General features: G+C 45.5%; 1 protein-coding gene across 4 annotated transcripts in view; it reads left to right on the top strand.

Annotated features, from left to right (window-relative positions):
- The window catches only part of LOC147124305 (kelch domain-containing protein 3), a 173,869-nt gene that overhangs the window by 77,259 nt on the left and 76,811 nt on the right, over window positions 1-19,799 (top strand). For all 4 annotated transcript variants that reach the window (XM_085984851.1, XM_085984818.1, XM_085984829.1 and 1 more), the window contains 2 exons: window positions 10,177-10,277; window positions 14,671-14,756. In XM_085984851.1, coding sequence (XP_085840977.1) covers window positions 10,177-10,277; window positions 14,671-14,756 — 187 coding nt within the window. The remainder of the gene's footprint in view (window positions 1-10,176; window positions 10,278-14,670; window positions 14,757-19,799) is intronic.

The following is a 19,799-nucleotide window of genomic DNA, read 5'->3' as shown; positions in this document are numbered from 1 at the left end:
ATACTGAAAGCTTTGTCCAGCGTAAGGTCCTTTTCTGCTAGAAGCCGTTTCTGGGTTCCTTCACTTTGTAGCCCACACACAAACTTGTCCCTTAACGTGTCTGCTAGTCCCGCTCCAAACTGGCAGTGATCGATAGCTTGCGCAGTTCCGTTAGGTACTCAGCATTGCTTTCGTCTTTGTGTTGGTTCCTTTTATGGAACTTAAATCGTTCTGCTATCAGCAGCGGTGTGGGGTTTAACTGGTCCTGTAGGATTTCTACTATGCTTTCAAAATTCTTGTTTACCGGCTTCTCTGGGGTTATTAGATTTTGCAGTAACCCATAAGTTTTTGCACCCATGGAATTTAACAGAACCAGTGCTTTATTCGCATCTGGCACTTCATTCGCCCTGCAGTACACCTCAATACATTCCACATATGTCGCCCAATCTTCGACTTCATTGTCGAACGTAGAGATACTGCCACTCTTTGGCATCCTTGGGTGTGCGTTAACTATCACCAATGGCGCCTCCCGCGCTTCCCCTTCTTCTCCGCTGGCACAAAATGGCGTCTCCCGCGCTTTCTTTCCTTCCCGCGCTCGCCCTTCTTCTCCGCTGCGGCTTCTCAAAATGGCGTCTCCCGCGCTCTTCCTTCTTCTCCGCGGCTCAATGGTGTCTCCCCTTTCTTCGCCCCGCGGACCCTGATCAGCCCGTGATCCCTGGCTGTGCTCTGCGCGTTCTTCTTTTGATATTTTTCGACGCCGCTCAATCTAGAACCTGGCTGTTTCTTACCCTCTCTCTGGTTTGTTTTATTTTCCTCGATACCGCTCGGTGTTCAATCCCCGGCTGCGCCCTGCGCTCTTCACCCTCTGTCTTACCCCGTCGACGCTGCTCGGCTCTCTCTCCGCCGTCGGTCGGCTCCAGCCGCCGCTGCTCGGGAAGGGTCTGCGCTAGACCTGTCGTCGGTCTCTTACTGCTCGTTGTGGCTGGGGAACCAAGCCCGGCTCTCCACAGCCTCCCCTGCAAAGTTGGATCTCTGCCTGACTGCTGGGCGGTTGCTCGTGGTCGACGCCCGTGCTCCTGGCCTCGACTATTTTTTTATTTTTTTTTTATGTTGCAGGTAGATTCGAATCGACACTCGTCGCCACTGTTAGATCCATGGTTCAATGAATAAATAATCACACGGATGCTGTACATTAACAAATAACAGGTCTTTACTGGAGGAGGGTCATCTCTAGACTGGGGGTACAGAGGCATGCGCAAAGCTTATATACCGGTGTGGTCACTGCCGGTACTACAGTATACAGGAGCTGTAAAAGTAGTTCTGACTTAAAGGCACGTACACTACAGTTGTGAGAGGTGCCTGTCGCTGTTACATCCAATACTTTGACTGTGAGGGTGCAATCATTTATAGCCAATGATGCAGTCTCAGCGCCAGGAGGCTGCACCCAGGTTTTCAGATTCCTCCCGGGATATCCTGCTCCAGGGAGTGAGAACACGGAAGGAGGTCCTCTTCACTGGTGACGGCAGGAAGAGGCCAGCCAGTGAAACAAGGAGGGAATGACTGGAGATCGCCCACGAAGTGAGCAACAGGGGTGTTGTGAGCCGCTCTTGGATCCAGTGTAGGAAGGGATTTAATGACCTCATGAGGTCAGGAAAGGTGAGTACAATGCCACATTCAACGACATCACAATGTGCATGTCACCCCAACCCCATCACTCTGCCTTCCTAAGCTTACTCCTGCATGTCACTCCTCACACCAACCTATCTTGCAGGTGCACCGATCCCTCACTCTCTATGCACCTTCTCACATCCCCATGTGACTATCTACCATGGAAACTCACCCTCATCCTAATGCAATCATAGAAACATAGAAGATAGGAGCAGGAATAGGCCATTCGGCCCCTCGAGCTTGCTCCACCATTCAATGCGATCATGACTGATCATCCAAATTCCGTACCTGGTCCCTGCTTTCTCCCCATACCCCTTGATCCCTTTAGCCTTAAGAAATATATTCAACTCCTTCTTCAATATATTTACTGTATTGGCCTCTACTGCCTTCTGTGGTAGAGAATTCCACAGGTTCACCACTCTCTGGGTGAAGAAATTACTCCTCATTTCTGTTCTAAATGGCCTACCCCTTATCCTTAGACTGTGACCCCTGGTTCTGGACTCCCCGACCATCGGAAACATCCTTCCTGCATCTAGTCTGTCCGGTCCTGTCAGAATTTTATAAGTTTCAATGAGATCCCCTCTCATTCTTCTAAACTCCAGCGAGTACAAGCCCAATCGTCACAATCTCTCCTCATACGTCATTCCTGCCATCCCAGGTATCAGCCTGGTGAATCTTCGCTGAATTCCTTCCATGGCAAGAATATCCTTCCTCAGATAAGGCGACCAAAACTGCACACAATACTCAAGATGTGGTCTCACCAAGGCCCTGTACAACTGCAGCAAGACATCCTTGATCCTGTACTCAAACCCTCTCGCTACGAAGGCCAACATACCATTTGCCTTCTTAACTGCCTGCTGCACCTGCATGCTTACCTTCAGCAACTGGTGCACAAGGACACCCAGGTCTCGTTGCACTTCCCCTTTTCCCACTCTATTGCCATTCAGATAATAATCTGCCTTCCTGTTTTTGCCACAAAGTGGATAACCTCACATTTATCCATGTTATATTGCATCTGCCATGATTCTGCCCAATCACCCAACCTGTCCAAATCATTCTGTAGTTTCTCGGCATCCTCCTCACAGCACACACGCCCACCCAGCTTTGTGTCGTCTGCAAATTTGGAGATATTACATCTAGTTCCCTTGTCTAGATCATTAATATATATTGTGATTAGCTGGGGTCCAAGGACCGATCCCTGCGGTACCCCGCTAGTCACTGCCTGCCATTGGGGAAAAGACCCGTTTATTCCAACTCTTTGCTTTCTGTCTGCCAATCAGTTCTTTATCCAAGTCAATACCTTGCCCCCAAGCCCATATGCCTTAACTTTACACGCTAATCTCTTATGCGGGACCTTATCGAAAGCCTTCTGAAAGTCCAAATACACCACATCCACTGGTTCTCCCTTATCTATTTTACTAGTTACATACTCAAAAAATTCCAGTAGATTAGTCAAGCACGATTTACCTTTTGTAAATCCATGTTGACTTTGTCCGAAATAACTTCAGAAAATGCTGGAAAAACTCAGCAGGCCAGGCAACACCCGTGGAGAGAAATTAGAGTCGACGTTTCGGGTCTAACCCTTTTTCAAAAACCCGAAACGTCGACTCTAATTTCTCTCCACGGATGTTGTCTGGCCTGCTGAGTTTTTCCAGCATTTTCTGTTGTTATTTCGGATTTCCAGCATCTGCAGTATTTTGCTATCGTACTTGACTTTGTCCGATCCTGTCACTGTTTTCCAAGTGCTCTGCTATTACATCTTTTATAATGGACTCTAGCATTTTCCACACTACCAATGTCAGGCTTACCGGTCTGTAATTCCCCATTTTCTCTCTACCACCTTTTTTGAATAGTGGGGTAACATTAGCTACCCTCCAATCCATGGGAACTGTTCCACATTCCATCGAATGTTGGAAGATGATCAGCAATGCATCTACTATTTCTAGGGCCACTCCCTTAAGTACCCTAGAATGTAGATTATCAGGTCCTGGGGATTTTTCGGCCTTCAATCCCATCAATTTCCCCAACACCATTTCCCTACAAATACTGATTTCTTTCAGTTCCTCCCTTTCATCAGACCCTATGTTCCCCGACATCTCTGGGAGGTTATTTGTGTCCTCCTTTGTGAAGACAGAACCAAAATATGTATTTAATTGGTCTGCCATTTCTTTGTTCCCCATTCTAAATTCCCCTGATTCTGACTGCAAGGGACCTACGCTTGACTTCACCAATTTTTTTCTCTTCACATATCTATAAAAGCTTTTGCAGTCAGGTTTTATGTTCCTTACAAGCTTACTCTCATATTCTATTTTCCCTTTCTTACTTAATCCCTTTGTCCTCCTTTGTTGAATCCTAAACTGCTCCCAATCCTCAGGTTTACTGCTTTTTCTGGCCAATTTATATGTCCTCTCCTTGGATCTTATGCTATCCCTAATTTCCCTTGTTAGCCACAGTTGAGTCACCTTTTTTGTTATATTTTTATGCCAAACTGGGATGAACAAATTCTGTAGTTCATCCATGCGGTCTTTGAATGTTTGCCATTGCCTATCCACCGTCAACCCTTTGAGTGACATTCCCCAATCAATCCTACCCAACTCGCGCCTCAAACCATCGTACTTTCCTTTATTTAAATTCCGGACCCTAGTCTCTGAGTCAACTACTTCATTCTCCACCTTAATGAAGAATTCGATCATATTATGATCGCTCCGACGCAAGGGGCCTCGTACAACAAGATTGCTAATTAATCCTTTCTTGTTACATAATACCCAGTCTAAGATGGCCTGATCTCTGGTTGGTTCCTCGACATATTGGTCCAGGAAACGATCCCATAAACACTCCAGGAATTCCTCCTCCACAGTATTGTTACTAATTTGGTTAGCCCAATCTATATGTAGATTAAAGTCACCCATGATGACTGCTGTGCCCTTATTGCACGCTTCTCTAATTTCCCTTTTGATGCCATCCCCAACCTCCGCCTTACTGTTTGGAGGTCTATATACCACCCCCACTAACGTTTTCTGCCCCATGGTATTTCTCAGTTCTACCCATACAGATTGCACATCATCAGAGCTAATATCCTTCCTTACAATTGTGTTCATCCCTTCTTTAACCAGCAATGCTACCCAACCTCCCTTTCATTTTTGCCTATCTTTCCTGAATAGTGAATACCCCTGGATATTGAGTTCCCAGCCTTGGCCACCCTGGAGCCATGTTTCCGTGATCCCAATCAAATCATATTTGTTTACCTCTATTTGAGCAGCTAATTCATCCACCTTATTACGAATGCTCCTCGCATTAAGACACAAAGCCCTCAGGCTTGTTTTTTTAACGCTCTTAGACCTATTAGAATTATTATTTACTGTGGCCATGTTTGATTTAAACCGTTGATTTCTCTGACTGCCACTTTTGTTTTTCTCCTTCCTATCTTTTGCTTTTATCCTTGTTTCCCTTTCCTCTGTCCCCCTGCTCAGGTTCCCAACCCCCTGCCATTTTAGTTTAAACCCTCCCCCAGAGCACTAGCAAACACTCCCCCTGGGACATCGGTTCCAGCCCTGCCCAGGTGCAAACCGTTGGGTTTGAACTGGTCCCACCTCCCCCAGAACCGGTTCCAATGTCCCAGGAATTTGAATCCCTCCCCCTTGCACCATTCCTCTAGCCACGTATTCATCTGAAATATCCTTCTATTTCTACTCTGACTAGCACATGGCACTGGTAGCAATCCTGAGATTACTACCTTTGAGGTCCTATTTTTTAATTTACCTCCTAACTCCCTATATTCAGCTTTTAGGACCTCATCCTGTTTTTTACCTATATCGTTGGTACCTATATGCACCACGACAACTGGCTGTTCACCCTCCCCTTCCAAGATGTTCTGCAGCCGCTCTGAGACATCCTTGACCCTTGCACCAGGGAGGCAACACACCATCCTGGAGTCTCGCTTGCGGCTGCAGAAACGCCTATCTATTCCCCTTACAATAGTATCCCCTATTACTATAGCTCTACCCCTCTTTTTCCTCCCGTCCTGTGCAGCAGAGCCACCCCTGGTGCCAGTAAGTTGGCTGCTGCTGCCTTCCTCTGAGAAGCCATCCCCCCCAACAGTACTCAAAGTGGTGTATCTGTTTGAGAGGGGGATGTCCACAGGGGACCCCTGCACTACCTGCCTGTGCCTAGTACTCTGCCTGTTGGTCACCCGTTCCCTTTCTTCCTGTCCAACCTTTGCCTGCGGTGTGACCAATTGATTAAACGTGCTATTCACGACTTCCTCAGCCTCGCGAATGGCCCAGTATGTATCCAATCGCAGCTCCAGCGCCGCAATGCAGTCTGCCAGTAGCTGCAGCTGGACACACTTTCTGCACACATAGTTGTCAGGGACACAGGAAGTGTCCCTGAGTTCCCACATAGTGCAGGAGGAGCATACCACAGTACCGGGCTGTCCTGCCATGACTTACTCTTTAATTAATTGCAATTAAATTCAATCAAATCAATCCCACCAATTACGCTACAGTTAAATGGTATATTTAAGGGCCCTGGTTTACAAACAGTCCCCGCTACACCACAGAGACCTTAGAAACTATAAACCACAGAGTTAAAGTTTAAAAAGAGAGAAATACTCACCAACCAATCACTTACCTGCTTTCTGGTGACATCGCACTTCGATTACTTTTTACTTCTCTCCCTCTCTGAGATTGGTAAACCTACCTGGTCTCCGCCGCTTTAAATACTCGCCGCCGCCGCTCCGAAATTCCTGCCGCACTGAGGTCTACCTGGTCTCTGCCGCTTTAAATACTCACCGCCGCGGCGCCGAGATTCCCACCGCACTGAGGCCTACCTGGTCTCCGCCGCTTTAAATACTCGCCGCCGCCGCTCCGAGATTCCCTCCGCACTGAGGCCTACCTGGTCTCCGCCGCTTTAAATACTCGCCGCCGCCGCTCCGAGATTCCCGCCGCACTGAGGCCTACCTGGTCTCCGCCGCTTTAAATACTCGCCACCACCGCTCCGAGATTCCCGCCGCACGTCACAGAAGGAGGCCATTTGGAAATGTCACGCCACTCATTCATAGTCACCCTCTACAGATGTAGCCCATCCATCCTCTACACTCATTCCATCACTCTCACTCAAAGTTCTCTTCTTTCCCTCCTTGCAGGAGAAGAGGTCACAGAACAACAGGGAGAGATGGAGATCCAGAGGTGGCCCTACAATTTACAGTACATTGATGACAGCAGAGGAGGAGGTGCTGGAATTAAACAGAGTGGCAGAGCTGCTAGCGGTGGGAGATGGAGAGAGGGGGACCTCGCAGTAACCTGGTGACAGAATTAAATATCATACAGCCACATGGCATACAACAGTCACTCATAGTGACTGATGTCAACAGCCAGTGAAAAATGATGTGCATAATGGTAACGTTACACATTCTTATCATAAGAGTTCTAATTCATGCCTTTACTCTCCCACAGGTCCATCAAGTGCCCCCCCCTCCCACTGTCCAGCCAGAGGAGGAAGATGACTCCTCAGAGGAAGCTGCAATCTCTGACGGTGCACCGTCATCAGACCCACATGCACCCAGCACCAGCGCAGATACGTGCACATCGGTGGGTACAGCGAGACATAGAGTAGTTGTCACCTGGTGCCTCACACATCACAAGTGAGCAAGAGCAGATGGTGGAGACAGGAACAGCAGTGGAGAGACTGTGCTGGAGGGCGCAGGACGCTCCAAGCTCTGCTCAGCTGGATGCAGCTGCTGAACCTCGAGGGACGTCGACAAAGAGATTGATCTTGGTGGAGCAGCAACAAATGCATGAGGCTCTGGCAGCTTTTCCAGCCGCGATGTGCGCGATTGTAGCAACACGATACGCAGGCGATGGCGACGATGTGTTCTTCCATGGAAAGGATGGCCACCTGCATGGAGCATTAAATGCGCCAGTCAAAGGAGTCAATGCTTACTACAGCTTGCAGACTCTGATTGAACTCATCTCTATGAGGCATACCAATGTAGACTTGGGCGTTCATCGCCCCACTGATGTGCAGCAAGATGCTCTCCAGCTCCTTGCTAGCAGGGAAGTGCAGGTGGCCCATGTGAGGGATGTTGGTGAGAGGGAACACAGAAGTGGGGGGTCTGCTCAAAGTGCTCCCACTTCCTCCCCATTGCCTCCCCCTCAGTCAAAGCCCCACATGCTACCTCGGATCCCAATGGCCGAGTCTGCCCCTGCACAGTTGCAGGAGGTACAGTCTTTCGTGAGGCCCTCACAGGCTCCAAAACCCAGAGGACACCAGCCAAAAGTGCCTAAGCAGTCATAACAGGGAAGTGAGCAGCCTGCCTCTACCTCTGCTGAAGCCACAGGTGGTGCACGTCGTAGAAGCACTTGGAAAAGAAAAATGACACAATCGTAGATGCACAAGGGTATGCACATGGGTGTTTGTCAAAATGTTAGTGTTATGTTTCAGTTCTATTTATGACGCACATAAATTAATTTCTTTGCACCACTTTCCCATCTTGTCCATTTTTGCCTGCTACCTGGGAAGTGGCCTTGTCACTTGGAGTGAATTGTGAGACATTACTTAACCTCGAGCAATGGGTGTGTATGTGACAGGAATGGTTTGGTCATTTTAGGACTGCTTTGTGGTGTTAGTGGGAGGAAGTTGGTACAACATCTGGGAGCCAGATGGGTGCACTGGTGCAACGTAACTAAATCGTGCCATTATGAGGCCATCCTGGGCAGCAATGCACGCCGCTGCTGGTGCCATGTCCACCTCAGGTTCCTCCTCCTCCTCCAACTCCACCTGCTCCTCCTCCTCCTCAGAAGAGGTTCACTAACACTCCTGGGTGATCTGGGGCTGCCTTGATGGCCACATGTGTGCAGTCGATGGCGCCCTGCATCTGTGGGAAGCCAGCCAGACCCACAAAGCCGAGCACCCGCTCAGTAACACTGGCTTCATCAGTGGCAAAGTTCACATAAGTGCCTGACTTGTGAAACATGGCATCGGTCACCTGGGTGATGCATCTGTAGGTGGCTGACTGCGAGCTCCTGCAAATGTCTGCTGCAGATCCGTGGAAGGAGCCTGAGGTGAAGAAGTTGCGGGCGGTGGTGACTTTGACAGCCACTGCTAAGGCATGTCCACCAGGTCCTCTCTGCAGCAGGTCTTCTTCCAACAAGCTACAAATGTCTGCGATGACCTGGCGCGATAGCCTGAGCCTCCTGAAGCACTGTTGTTCCATCATGTCCGGAAAGCTCATCCTCTGTCTGTATACCCTGTGTTGGGGGTATTGCCTCCGGCGAGGTGCACCTCTGTGCTGATCCCCCCCCTCTCCTGTGGAGCACCAGGTCAGTGAGCGGAAGGCTGCTGCTGCTGCTACTGCTGGTCCGAATCTGAGATCCAAGATGAAACAGCACAAGCAGCACCCATGCTGATCTGATAAGTGCCAGATAAAGTGGAGATCAGAGGCACAATCCTCCAATCTACTGAGAGTGACTTGCAATGTAGTGAGAGTGGCTTCCGAGGTTGCAGAAATCACCTGCAAACTCCTGAAAGCAAAATCCTTGCACAAAATGGTGTCAGCAAGAGCCTTTCCCTTAGGCAAGGAAGCAGGTATAAGGTGTGAGTATTTATTTGTTTTTTCCAGCTGTCACTTAAAGAACTCGCACAATGGCCGCTGAGCTCTTGCCTTATTTTCACAGGCGAGCTTCAGGAAGTCCGTGAATCTCGTGCACAAGCAGTAAAAGCTGAAACCTCAGGTTAAAAAGCCTCTTAAGTGTCTCTCAATGAGCTGTTAACTTCAATGAGGTTGCCTGTCTTTCCCGAGCGGGTCCGTGGCACACTGGGAAATGCACCCGAGTTAAATGCGGAAATTGGCAGTCAATTTCAGCGCTTTTAACTGCCGACTTGCTTGCGAACCCACACTCTCTTCAATGTAAAAATTCTGGCTTTAGAGTCCATACCATCCATATAAAACCTTGCAACAATATTTACAGTGTTTTCTGGAACATCTTGACATGGTTTTAAAACTTTCTGAGATAAGAAAAACACACAATAATTGTTTAGAGAACCTTTCCTAAACTTAATTTGCAGCACGGTGGCATAGTGGTTAGCACTGTTGCCTCACAGCGCCAGGGACCCGGGTTTGAATCCAGCCTCGGGTGACTGTCTGTGTGGAGTTTGCACATTCTCCCCGTGTTTGCGTGGGTTTCCTCCAGGTGCTCCGGTTTCCTCCCACAGTCCAAAGATGTGCGGGTTAGGTTGATTGGCTGTGATTAAATTGACCCTTAGTGTTAGGGGGATTAAATACATGGGGTTACGGGGATAGGGTGGGATATGTGTTGGTATAGGGGTTACGGGGATCAGGTGGGATATGTGTCGGTGCAGGCTCGATGGGCCGAAATGGCCTCTATCTGCACTGTGGGGTTTCTGTGATCTGTGATTTCTGTGATCTGTGACTGGAAGATTTTTAATCTCATCTCAAAAATGATATTAAAAATTTCCTTGAATATTTCTTATGTAGTAAGAACTAACTATTATCTCTCATTTTTGTTTTAGATGCAACCATACCTTTGCTACAGTGGGAGAACTTCTATATTTATTTGGGGGCACCGCTGTAGAGAATTTATTTTATAAGGATATCCATGTACTTGATACAGGTACTCAATTCAATCCTGTTTTCATCTACTAAAGGTTTATTTACTTGCACTATGTAATATATTCATGGTATGGTATTCCCCTTTTACAGTTAGTGAAACCAGGTATCACTTCAGTAAAAATTGTATGGTACCATTTATTGGTGAGAGGCTCCCAGTCTCCAGTGATACCAGTTGCATGCAAATAAATGCATAGAAATACATAGAAGTTACAACACGAAACAGGCCATTTGGTCTAACCAATCCATGTCAGCATTTACTTTCCATGTGAGCAAACTGATTAAAAATGGAATAAAACCACCCTCCCTACCCCACAGGTTGGAGACTGTATCATGGTTTAGACTGTAATCTGTACCTTTTGATGTGTTACTGTGTTGTGACACACTTCTAAATAACTTTAATATCCCATATGGCCTAAAGAAAGAACTTGCGTTTATATAATGCCATTCACAACCTCAGGATTTCCCAAAATGCATTTTAGCCAATTAATTACTTTGAAGTGTAATCAACTTCTTAGGTAAACACAGAAGCTCTTTAGACACAGCAAGATCCCACAAACAGGAATGAGACAAATGACCAGTTAATTGGTGTTTGTCAGGATACTAGGAGAACAGCCTGCTCTTTTTCAAAAAAAGTACTATGGCATCTTTTAGGTCCACCTAAACAGGCCAATTTAACGTCTCATCCAGCACCTCCGACACTGCAGCACTCCCTCAGTACTGCACTGAAGTGTCAGCCTAGATTATATATTCAAGTCCTGGAGTGGGCTTAAACCCACAACCTTCTGACCTCAGGTTTGTTTCTTATCATTCAAGACTGTACCCACAATATAAACTTCAATACAAGATATGTAGATAGAGTTAGAAGGACAAAAGCAAAATACTTACGGATGCTGGAAATCTGAAATAAAAACAGAAAATCCTGGAAATACTCAGCAGGTCAGGCAGCATCTATAGAGAGAGAAACAGAGTTAACGTTCCAGGTTCTGACGAAGGGTCATCGACCTGAAACGTTAACTCTGTTTCTCTCTCTACAGATGCTGCCTGACCTGCTGAGTATTTCCAGCATTTTCTGTTTTTATTTCAAAAATCTTATCAATCTCAGTTTTGAAATTTTTAATTGACCTGGCCTCAACAGCATTTTGGGGGAGAGAATGCCTGATTTCCACTACCCTTTGTGTGAAGAAGTGCTTTCTGACATCAGCCCTGAACAGCCTAGCTGTAATTTTAAGGTTATGCCCCCTTGTTCTGGACTCCCCCACCAGAGGAAATAGTTTCTCTCTATCTACTCAATCAACTCGTTTGATCATCTTAAACATCTCAATTAGATCACCCCTTAACCTTCTATATTCAAAGGAATGCAATCCCAGTCTATGCAACCTGTCCTCATAATTTAACCCTTTTAGCCCGGTAACATTCTGGTGAATCTGCGCTGCACCCCCTTCAACGCCAATATATCCTTCCTGAGGTTCGGCACCCAGAACTGAATGCAATACTCCAGATGGGGTCTAACCAGAGCTCTGTACGGCTGTAACACAACTTCCATCGCTTTGTATTCCAGCCTTCTTGAGATAAAGGCCAACATTCTATCAGCCTTGTTAATTATTTTTTGTACCTGTCCACAGCTTTTAGTGATTTCTGTACTTGGGCCCCTAAATCTCTGCTCCTCCGCAGTTCCTCGCCTCTCGCTTTTTAGAAAATACTTTGATCTGCTTTTTTTCTGTCTAAAGTGGATGACCTCACACTTTCCTACAATGAACTGCATCTGCCACAGTTTTGCCCACTAACTTAATCTGCCAATGTGCTATTGGAACTTTCTGCTCCCATCTACACTATTTTCTGTGCCACCTAACTTAGTGTCACCAGCAAACTTAGGTATATGGCTCTCATCTAAGTCATTTATAAATATAATGAAAAGCTGAGGCCCCAGTACAGATCCCTGGGGTTCACCTCCAGTCATATCCTACCAATTTGACCACATGCACAATATCAGAAAGTCTTTCTTCACACAAAGAGTGATCAACATATAGAATGGTCTCCAAGATAGAATCATGGAAGTGAAAAAACAGAAATCATTTAAGAACCAATTGGATGCTGTAATAGGAGGCCTTTAAGATCATTCTGGGTGGACAAACTAAACTGGGCCAAATGACGTTTCATATTTATTATAATTATCTTGTGATCTCTAGCAAAGAGCTGGCACAGAATTGATATGCTGAATGGCCTCCTTCTGTGCTGTAAATTTCTATGGCCGAGATTTTCCGGGGGGTGGGGTTGCGGTTAGCGGGCGCGAGTGGCGGGTCGGGTGGGAAAGTGTTTTTCCCCCCCAGTGGGTCACGACCCTACTGTGAACCTGCCACCTCACGCCTTTACCAAATGTCGGATCTGTCAGCGCTGAGCAAACTCAACACGCAGCGATGGGGGAGACAATTAAAATGATTAGTGGCTTGCTTACAGCCATTTAACAATGGTTTTAAACTGACCTTTTGGATTTGACAGCTCGCCTAATGGTTTCACGCTGTTGCTAGACCACATCTGTGAAGCTGAGGCGGGAGATCAGTGGCCATTGAATCAGCTGATGAGTTGACAGCTTCAAATGTCAAGTAAAAGCTCCCACCTTACAAAGATATCTTCCCTCAGTCACAAGCTCTTCCTCACTGCATTTCCACAACAGATTCACCATGCTGCAAGTCTTTGCACAAGTCTCCATCCAGTCGGACCTCATTACCTCTCTCACCATTGACAGATCGCTTCTGTCATCTCTACTTCACCTGCCATCTATTCCATCAGCATGGGTGCCCTTTATACTATCTCACCTTGGTCCTCAGAAGCCCACCTCAGTACCTGGTCTCCGCCGCTTTAAATACTCACCGCCGCCGCTCCGAGATTCCCGCCGCACTGAGGCCTACCTGGTCTCCGCCGCTTTAAATACTCGCCGCTGCCGCTCTGAGATTCCCGCCGCACTGAGGCCTACCTGGTCTCCGCCGCTTTAAATACTCGCTGCCACCGCTCCGAGATTCCCGCCGCACTGAGGCCTACCTGGTCTCCGCCGCTTTAAATACTCGCTGCCACCGCTCCGAGATTCCCGCCGCACTGAGGCCTACCTGGTCTCCGCCGCTTTAAATACTCGCCGCCGCCACTCCGAGATTCCTGCCGCACTGAGGCCTACCTGGTCAGCCCCAACCAGCAGCACCAGGCACACCAGCAGCACCAACAACAACACCAGCCTTCTCCGCAATCAACTGATGCTGCACAGGACACAGGGCATCAGCACCCGACCACATTGCTACCCGGGATGGCCTTACCATGGCCAGATTTACTTCACTTGATGCTGTACACCCTGGCTGCCACATGATGCGTCAGGTTGGCACCACCCCACACCAACACCATTAAGTATCCCTACAGTGTCCAAGCCATTCCTTTCACACTCATGACCATTGCAGGGGGTACCATTATGTATCACCATTCACTGCAACTCACTAAGCCACTACCAAAGATGTACACAAAGAATGCAAAGTGTTGAAAATAAAGGTTTCAATATTTGACACCACATTAACAGAAACTTTACATGGACATTGCATAAAACACCCAAGTGCCTACCCTTGTGTGTTGTTAGTTGGTATGATTGCACTAGGGTGAGGGTGAGTGTGAGGGGTGGCTCGTGAGATGGGGATGTGATTATATAGATAGAGAGAGAGAGATGGGTGGAGGTGCAAGGTAAGTTGGTGTGAGTAAGGATATGCAGGAGTAGGGTAGGGAAGGCAGAGTGATGGGGCTGTGATGAGAGGCACAGCAGGATGAGGTTGAGTGTGGCTTTGTACTAACGTTTCATGATCTACTGAGATTATTGAAACATTTATGGCACTGCACCCATGTCCTCCTGACCACATCCTTACTTGCGCCCTCCCCTGCAGTGTGCAAGCAGGCTATGTTGATCTCCTGGGGAGGTCACTTCCGCCCATGGGCATATGGAGGGAGTCATGGGAGAGCCTGGGTACAGCCCTGTGCCTTTGTGCAGTCATTATCAGTGTTTGCAGCACCTCAATGCTGTAGAACACTGACAACACAAATGTCAAAATAAATTTGGAGATGGTCCCCTTAAGGAAAACGGCTGATGATGCGTCATCAAACGACATCACCAGACCTGCTTCCTCTAATTGGCTGGGAAACGCGCTGGGCGGGCTTAACAAGATCCATCAAGGAAAATTCATTTTGGACAGTGAGCTGGAGCCAGCAGTGGGATCGGGACCCGCCACTGACCCCGGCCGCACCGGACTCGCAGAAGTTAGTAAAATCGCGGCCTTTGTTTCTGTAGTGTGTGACGTACATAATTTATTTTCGTTCATCAGTCAATAAAAAGTCAGTAAACTCATTCATCGGTCACTTTCTTGTTTCAGTAACTTTAACTTGGAGCCAGTGTGAGGTTAAAGGTGAAGGACCATCAGGCAGGGGATACCATACCTTCACATCACACCATGATAAGGTAGATTTAAAGTTGTACCGTTTTGTGCTTTTCTGTATAATTAACTAAATTATTAAAAATGTTTTAAATTACAGTAACAATATTGTTAAATACAGGATATCTATGTATTTGGTGGATCATATAATGACCAGGGGGGCAGCATAACAACATTAAATGATGTTGTGAAATTGAGCCTTGGTAAGTGCCTTGTTGGTATGATTTTATGAATATTCATTGTAATTGTAATTGTAATATAAGTGCATGGGAAATTTACTTGACAAGCAGCATAATTAAACTGAAAACTGTAATACAGGAAAAATGGCTTGTCCAGCTGTTTCAGGGTGTAAGCACATTTCTTTGAGAGAAAAAAGGTTATTTTAACAGTTTGAACAGCTTGAAGGCAGCCTACTGGTGCAACATGCTAGAATGTAATGTCATGGACTGATAGAATGTGAATTTACCCCTTCGATTCCCCATGTGGATAGTTCATGATTTCACTTAAACTGTTTAGGAAAAAAGTGCTGAATGCAGGCAATGCTATTCCACAGAGGGTGGGGAAAGCAGCATGTTTATGTGGCCCTCAAAATGCAGGTCAAAGGTGGATATCACCAGATATTTACCTCATGCTCAGAACCAATGAGCCTTTGCTTCCTACAAACCAAAACATGACTCTCGGTACACAATATTTGATAGGACGCGATTGCTGCCATCGAACCGGAAGCGTTCTGGACATGCACACTTCCGGTTCGTCACGGGAGCGGGCTCGTTAAAAGTTTTTTTAAATGCCGGGAAGGGAGTGGGCTCGTTAAAAAAAGCCGGGAAGGGAGTGGGCTGGTTAGAAAAAGCTGGGAAGGGAGCAGGCTCATTAGAAAAAGCCGAGAAGGGAGTGGGCTGGTTAGAAAAAGTTGGGAAGGGAATGGGCTGGTTAGAAAAAGTTGGGAAGGGAGTGGGCTGGTTAGAAAAAGCCGGGAAGGGAGTGGGTTGGTTAGAAAAAACCAGGAAGGGAGCGGGCTCATTAGAAAAAGCTGGGAAGGGAGCAGGCTCTTTAGAAAAAAACGGGAAGTGAGCGGGCTCGTCAGAAAAAAATGGGAAGGGAGCAGGCTCGTTAGTGTGCTCATTTTTAAAAAAGCAGAAACATCATGCTTCTGGTTGTTGGAGTGCGCTGTACGCTTCTGTGCAGCTTCCGGCCGTTGGCAGCAGTCACTCCCTATTTGATATTGGTGAATTGCCAAGCAAAATCCTTTTTTTTATTGCATTTAGCTTACTGGATATGGCATGAGCCCACTGTGATTTCCTAAGCTTCAGAAAGTGATAGAGCAAAGATTCTATCAGAACGTAGTTTAAACTATAAACTACAGAACAGCTTTATTAAATATAACACGCAGCCACAAGAGAACATTTTACAACTTGCCGACTTACAGAAAATCTAATTATCGCTCCCTTAGTTAAAAAAAAATAATAAAAAAGACATAACACTTTGCTAACTCAGTTGATAATACTGTGACTGTTATACGTGGAGATTCATAATGGCCCACAGAGTTCCACAAGACCATCTCCAAATGAACTGCAGTACAGTGATACAAGAACTGGTGAGCTGAGAGAAATGGCCCAAGATATATCTCTGCCTGGGCATGGAGCTGTTAGCCACCCTTTGCCCCATAGAGTCGGGTCTAGTTCTTGGAAATGAATTGGCAGAAGTCAGTAATGTAAAGGTAGGGGAATAACTAGAAAACAGTGATCATAATACAATTAGGTTTGATATCAAAACTGAAAAGGAGAGGGAACCAATCAAAGGCTGTACTTGACTGAGAAAAAAGCCAATTTCAATGAGATAGGAAGTGAACTTGCCCTGACAAAGTGAAAAAATAAATTGGCTACTAAGACAGTGCCCCAACAATGGAAAATGTTCAAACAAGAGATAATTACGCGACTAACTGGACCTATTCCCCCCAAGGAGTAAATTGGTGCAGCAAAAGCTGGAGCTCCTTTGATAAGTAGACAAATTCAGATTAAAACTAAACTTTAAAAAGATGCACTGGACAAATCTAGAGCTAATAGTACAAAAGAAAATCAAGCTGAATCTAGAAAATATAGAAGGGGAGCCAAAAGGAGATTAGAAAGATGAGGCATGAAGAAAGAGTGGCTAGTAACAGAGGGAAATAGTAAAAGACTTTATAAACACATGAAAAGCACAAGAACCAATCAGAACACGCAAAGTCAGACCTTCACCTGAAGTTGGGGAAATAACAGGCAGTCTGAGGCATGTTATTGAGACTCCCTCAACACAAACTATATCCTCAGCGCAGCAACCCAGTCACTAGCCATGAGGGGCACCAACCCCCACTAACATGACCATCGATATTCAGGGCCTCGCGCCACTGTTCCCAATTACAGCTAACCCCAGGGCCAAACAAGCTGCCTCAGCCCAGTGACCTGCATTTCTCCCAGTGCAAACAACCTGATGTGGTGACACTTCGTCCCGCAGCCCACGTGCAGTCCGCATGTGCAGTGACTTCATAAATTATGTATGGCAATGTACACTCTTATAAAATGTGTGTGCTAGTACATGTAAGTACACATTACCTTTATAAAATATATATGTGAATGTACACTCATATGTACAATAGCCTCATAAATTATGAATTGAGATCCCAATTTATTTTTAATTATTAAAGAAAAGTAAAAGAATACTTAAAGAAAGCGTAGGGACAAATAGAAATGAAATGAAAAAGGAATTCATCTGTGGCGGATGTTAAGAATTTTGGGTATGTTCTATATATTCTCTAAAGTCTACAGCCAAACCAAGATATCAGCCAGATTGAATCGAGATAATAGTATAGATAGTTATCAGGAAGTGCTTCTGGTGAGATCAACTTATAGTTTTGCAATTAAAAAGTAATTCGACCATTCACAGGACAAAGCAAATAAACAAAGTTACAATTAGGCCATTAACAAGTGAACCATGTTGGCTCTTCAAACCGGTTCCTGAGCTTCCAGGGAATTATATATATTCAGCTAGCTTGACAGTTGCAGCAAGATAATTTTTAATATGACCAGATATTTCTCATAAATAGACATAAAAAATACAAGTAGATCTCCCATGGTATTTTTCAATGGAAATTCAGGACAAAGCAAATTTCCTTTCGAGTGCATCAGTGATACTGTAGGTAGAGGTATGGGGATCTGCAGCTTCTGGGACATATGAAGCCCCATCTAGTGCTAGAAGTGTGTAGTTGCAGACATGACTGTGTGAAAGGGGATGGGAAAGTCCTAGTGAGACTCCACCTACAGGCATTGCAGAATGTTGATGCCCAAATGATGAGTAAACAATAGAAATACAAATTTAATATTTTACATACAGATTTACAGAAATGATTTTGTGCAACCAAAAACCTTAAAATATAAAACATCAGAATCCTTCCAGAATAATTAATTATACTGAGGATACTGCACTGCATTATTCATTTTTTAATCATTGTTGACATTGATCCTTTTCATAAACATAACGATTAAATTATAGTGCTTTCAATTATTTAACTTGCAAAATAAACTTGGTACAGTTTCAGCTAAACTTTGTATTTTACTGACATAAATAACATTTTAGAGGTCACAAAATGTTTATGTTGTGTTTGAGCTTGTTCATTTTTAAAACTAGTAACTACACGTAACAGTGTGAGCATAGAATATTATTCAGAATTCTGTATTTAAATACATCCAGAAACCTAACTATTGGTAGATCCCACTAAGTTATACAATTGTGGCAGAGAATTGTTAGATATCACACAGGTGGCATCGAACATGCTGCTAGCACTTTTTACATAATTATCATAATTGTACTGGTCAAGACATTATGGGCCACAGTCACAAAATATTTGCTGACATACTAATTAATTATGCAAATGACCACTTGACTAGATTTAGAACAATATAGCAGAAAGCTGCAATGTAAGCAGATCAGCAAAAGCTTTGTGACTGGTTGCATGATTGTCATGTAAATTATGTTAGTGGTTGTTAAATCTGTGAGTTGTTCAAGTAATTAATACTCAGACTTAATCAGTAACAATAAAACAGGTCTTTACTGGTTGGAGGTAGGGACTATACGTAGGTCTTTACTTCATGCCCACAGGCGGGAACTGAGGGGAGATCAGTACCCACAGTACTATTTATACCCCTATGGCCAGGAGTGGTACTGCGTATCACTACGCCCAACAAGTAGTGCAGTCCTGTCCATAGGTTCAAAGTAGCACACATATTACATACACAACATTCCTCCCTTCCTAGCTTTACAGTCATCTCCCCATTTAACATAACGTAATAACATATATACATATATAACTTCAGGTTTACATAACAGAATAACATAGATACATAGATAACTTCATGTCAAAACAGATCACAGATTCAGTCTCTGCGGAAAACAGTTCACAGATTCAATCTCTGTGGTGGAGTCGGTTCACGTTGCTGGAGTGACTCATTCAATAGTCCTTCCATGGATTTAACAGTTTGAACTTCCGAACTGAATTGGCTCCGTTCGGAGGGACCACGTGTGTGATCTGGTAGAGGTGATAATGGTTCAGATGGGTCATCTTCTGTTTTTACTTTTCCTTTTCTGCTTCTTGGAGACTCTCTGGGCTCCATTGTCAGCTGCCACAGCTGCCAGCTGCATGCGCAGTTCCTCCTTCTCTTCCTCCTGTTTCCGTCGTAGAGCCAGCTTCTCCCGATGTTCCGTAGACTTTTGGTGCTCCTCCATGATTTCTGCACTTTGGGAGTCGAAGTTACAAGCTGGGCAGGACAGGACATCGTAATATTCGGTGTCGTCCACCAGGTCATAGTAATATTCGGTGTCGTCCTGAGCTAGACCAGTGAGAGGGTCGTCTATTTCCTCCATACCCAGCTGGACGTTAGCCAGCTCTTGTTCCAAATCCAGACATCTTTCCTGAAGAGACTTCTTCATGTGTACCTCTGCATCCAGCTTTTTCTGGGCTTTCAGCAAGTCGTTTACTAGTGACCTCATTTGTGATTTTAATACTTCAACTTCCTTTGGAGATTGATTGATCGGACTAT

Source organism: Somniosus microcephalus, chromosome 1, assembly GCF_052327205.1.
Source record: "Somniosus microcephalus isolate GS21.2 chromosome 1, FLI_Smic_1.0, whole genome shotgun sequence".
NCBI lineage: Eukaryota > Metazoa > Chordata > Chondrichthyes > Squaliformes > Somniosidae > Somniosus > Somniosus microcephalus.
This window is presented reverse-complemented; position numbering and strand designations above follow the sequence as displayed.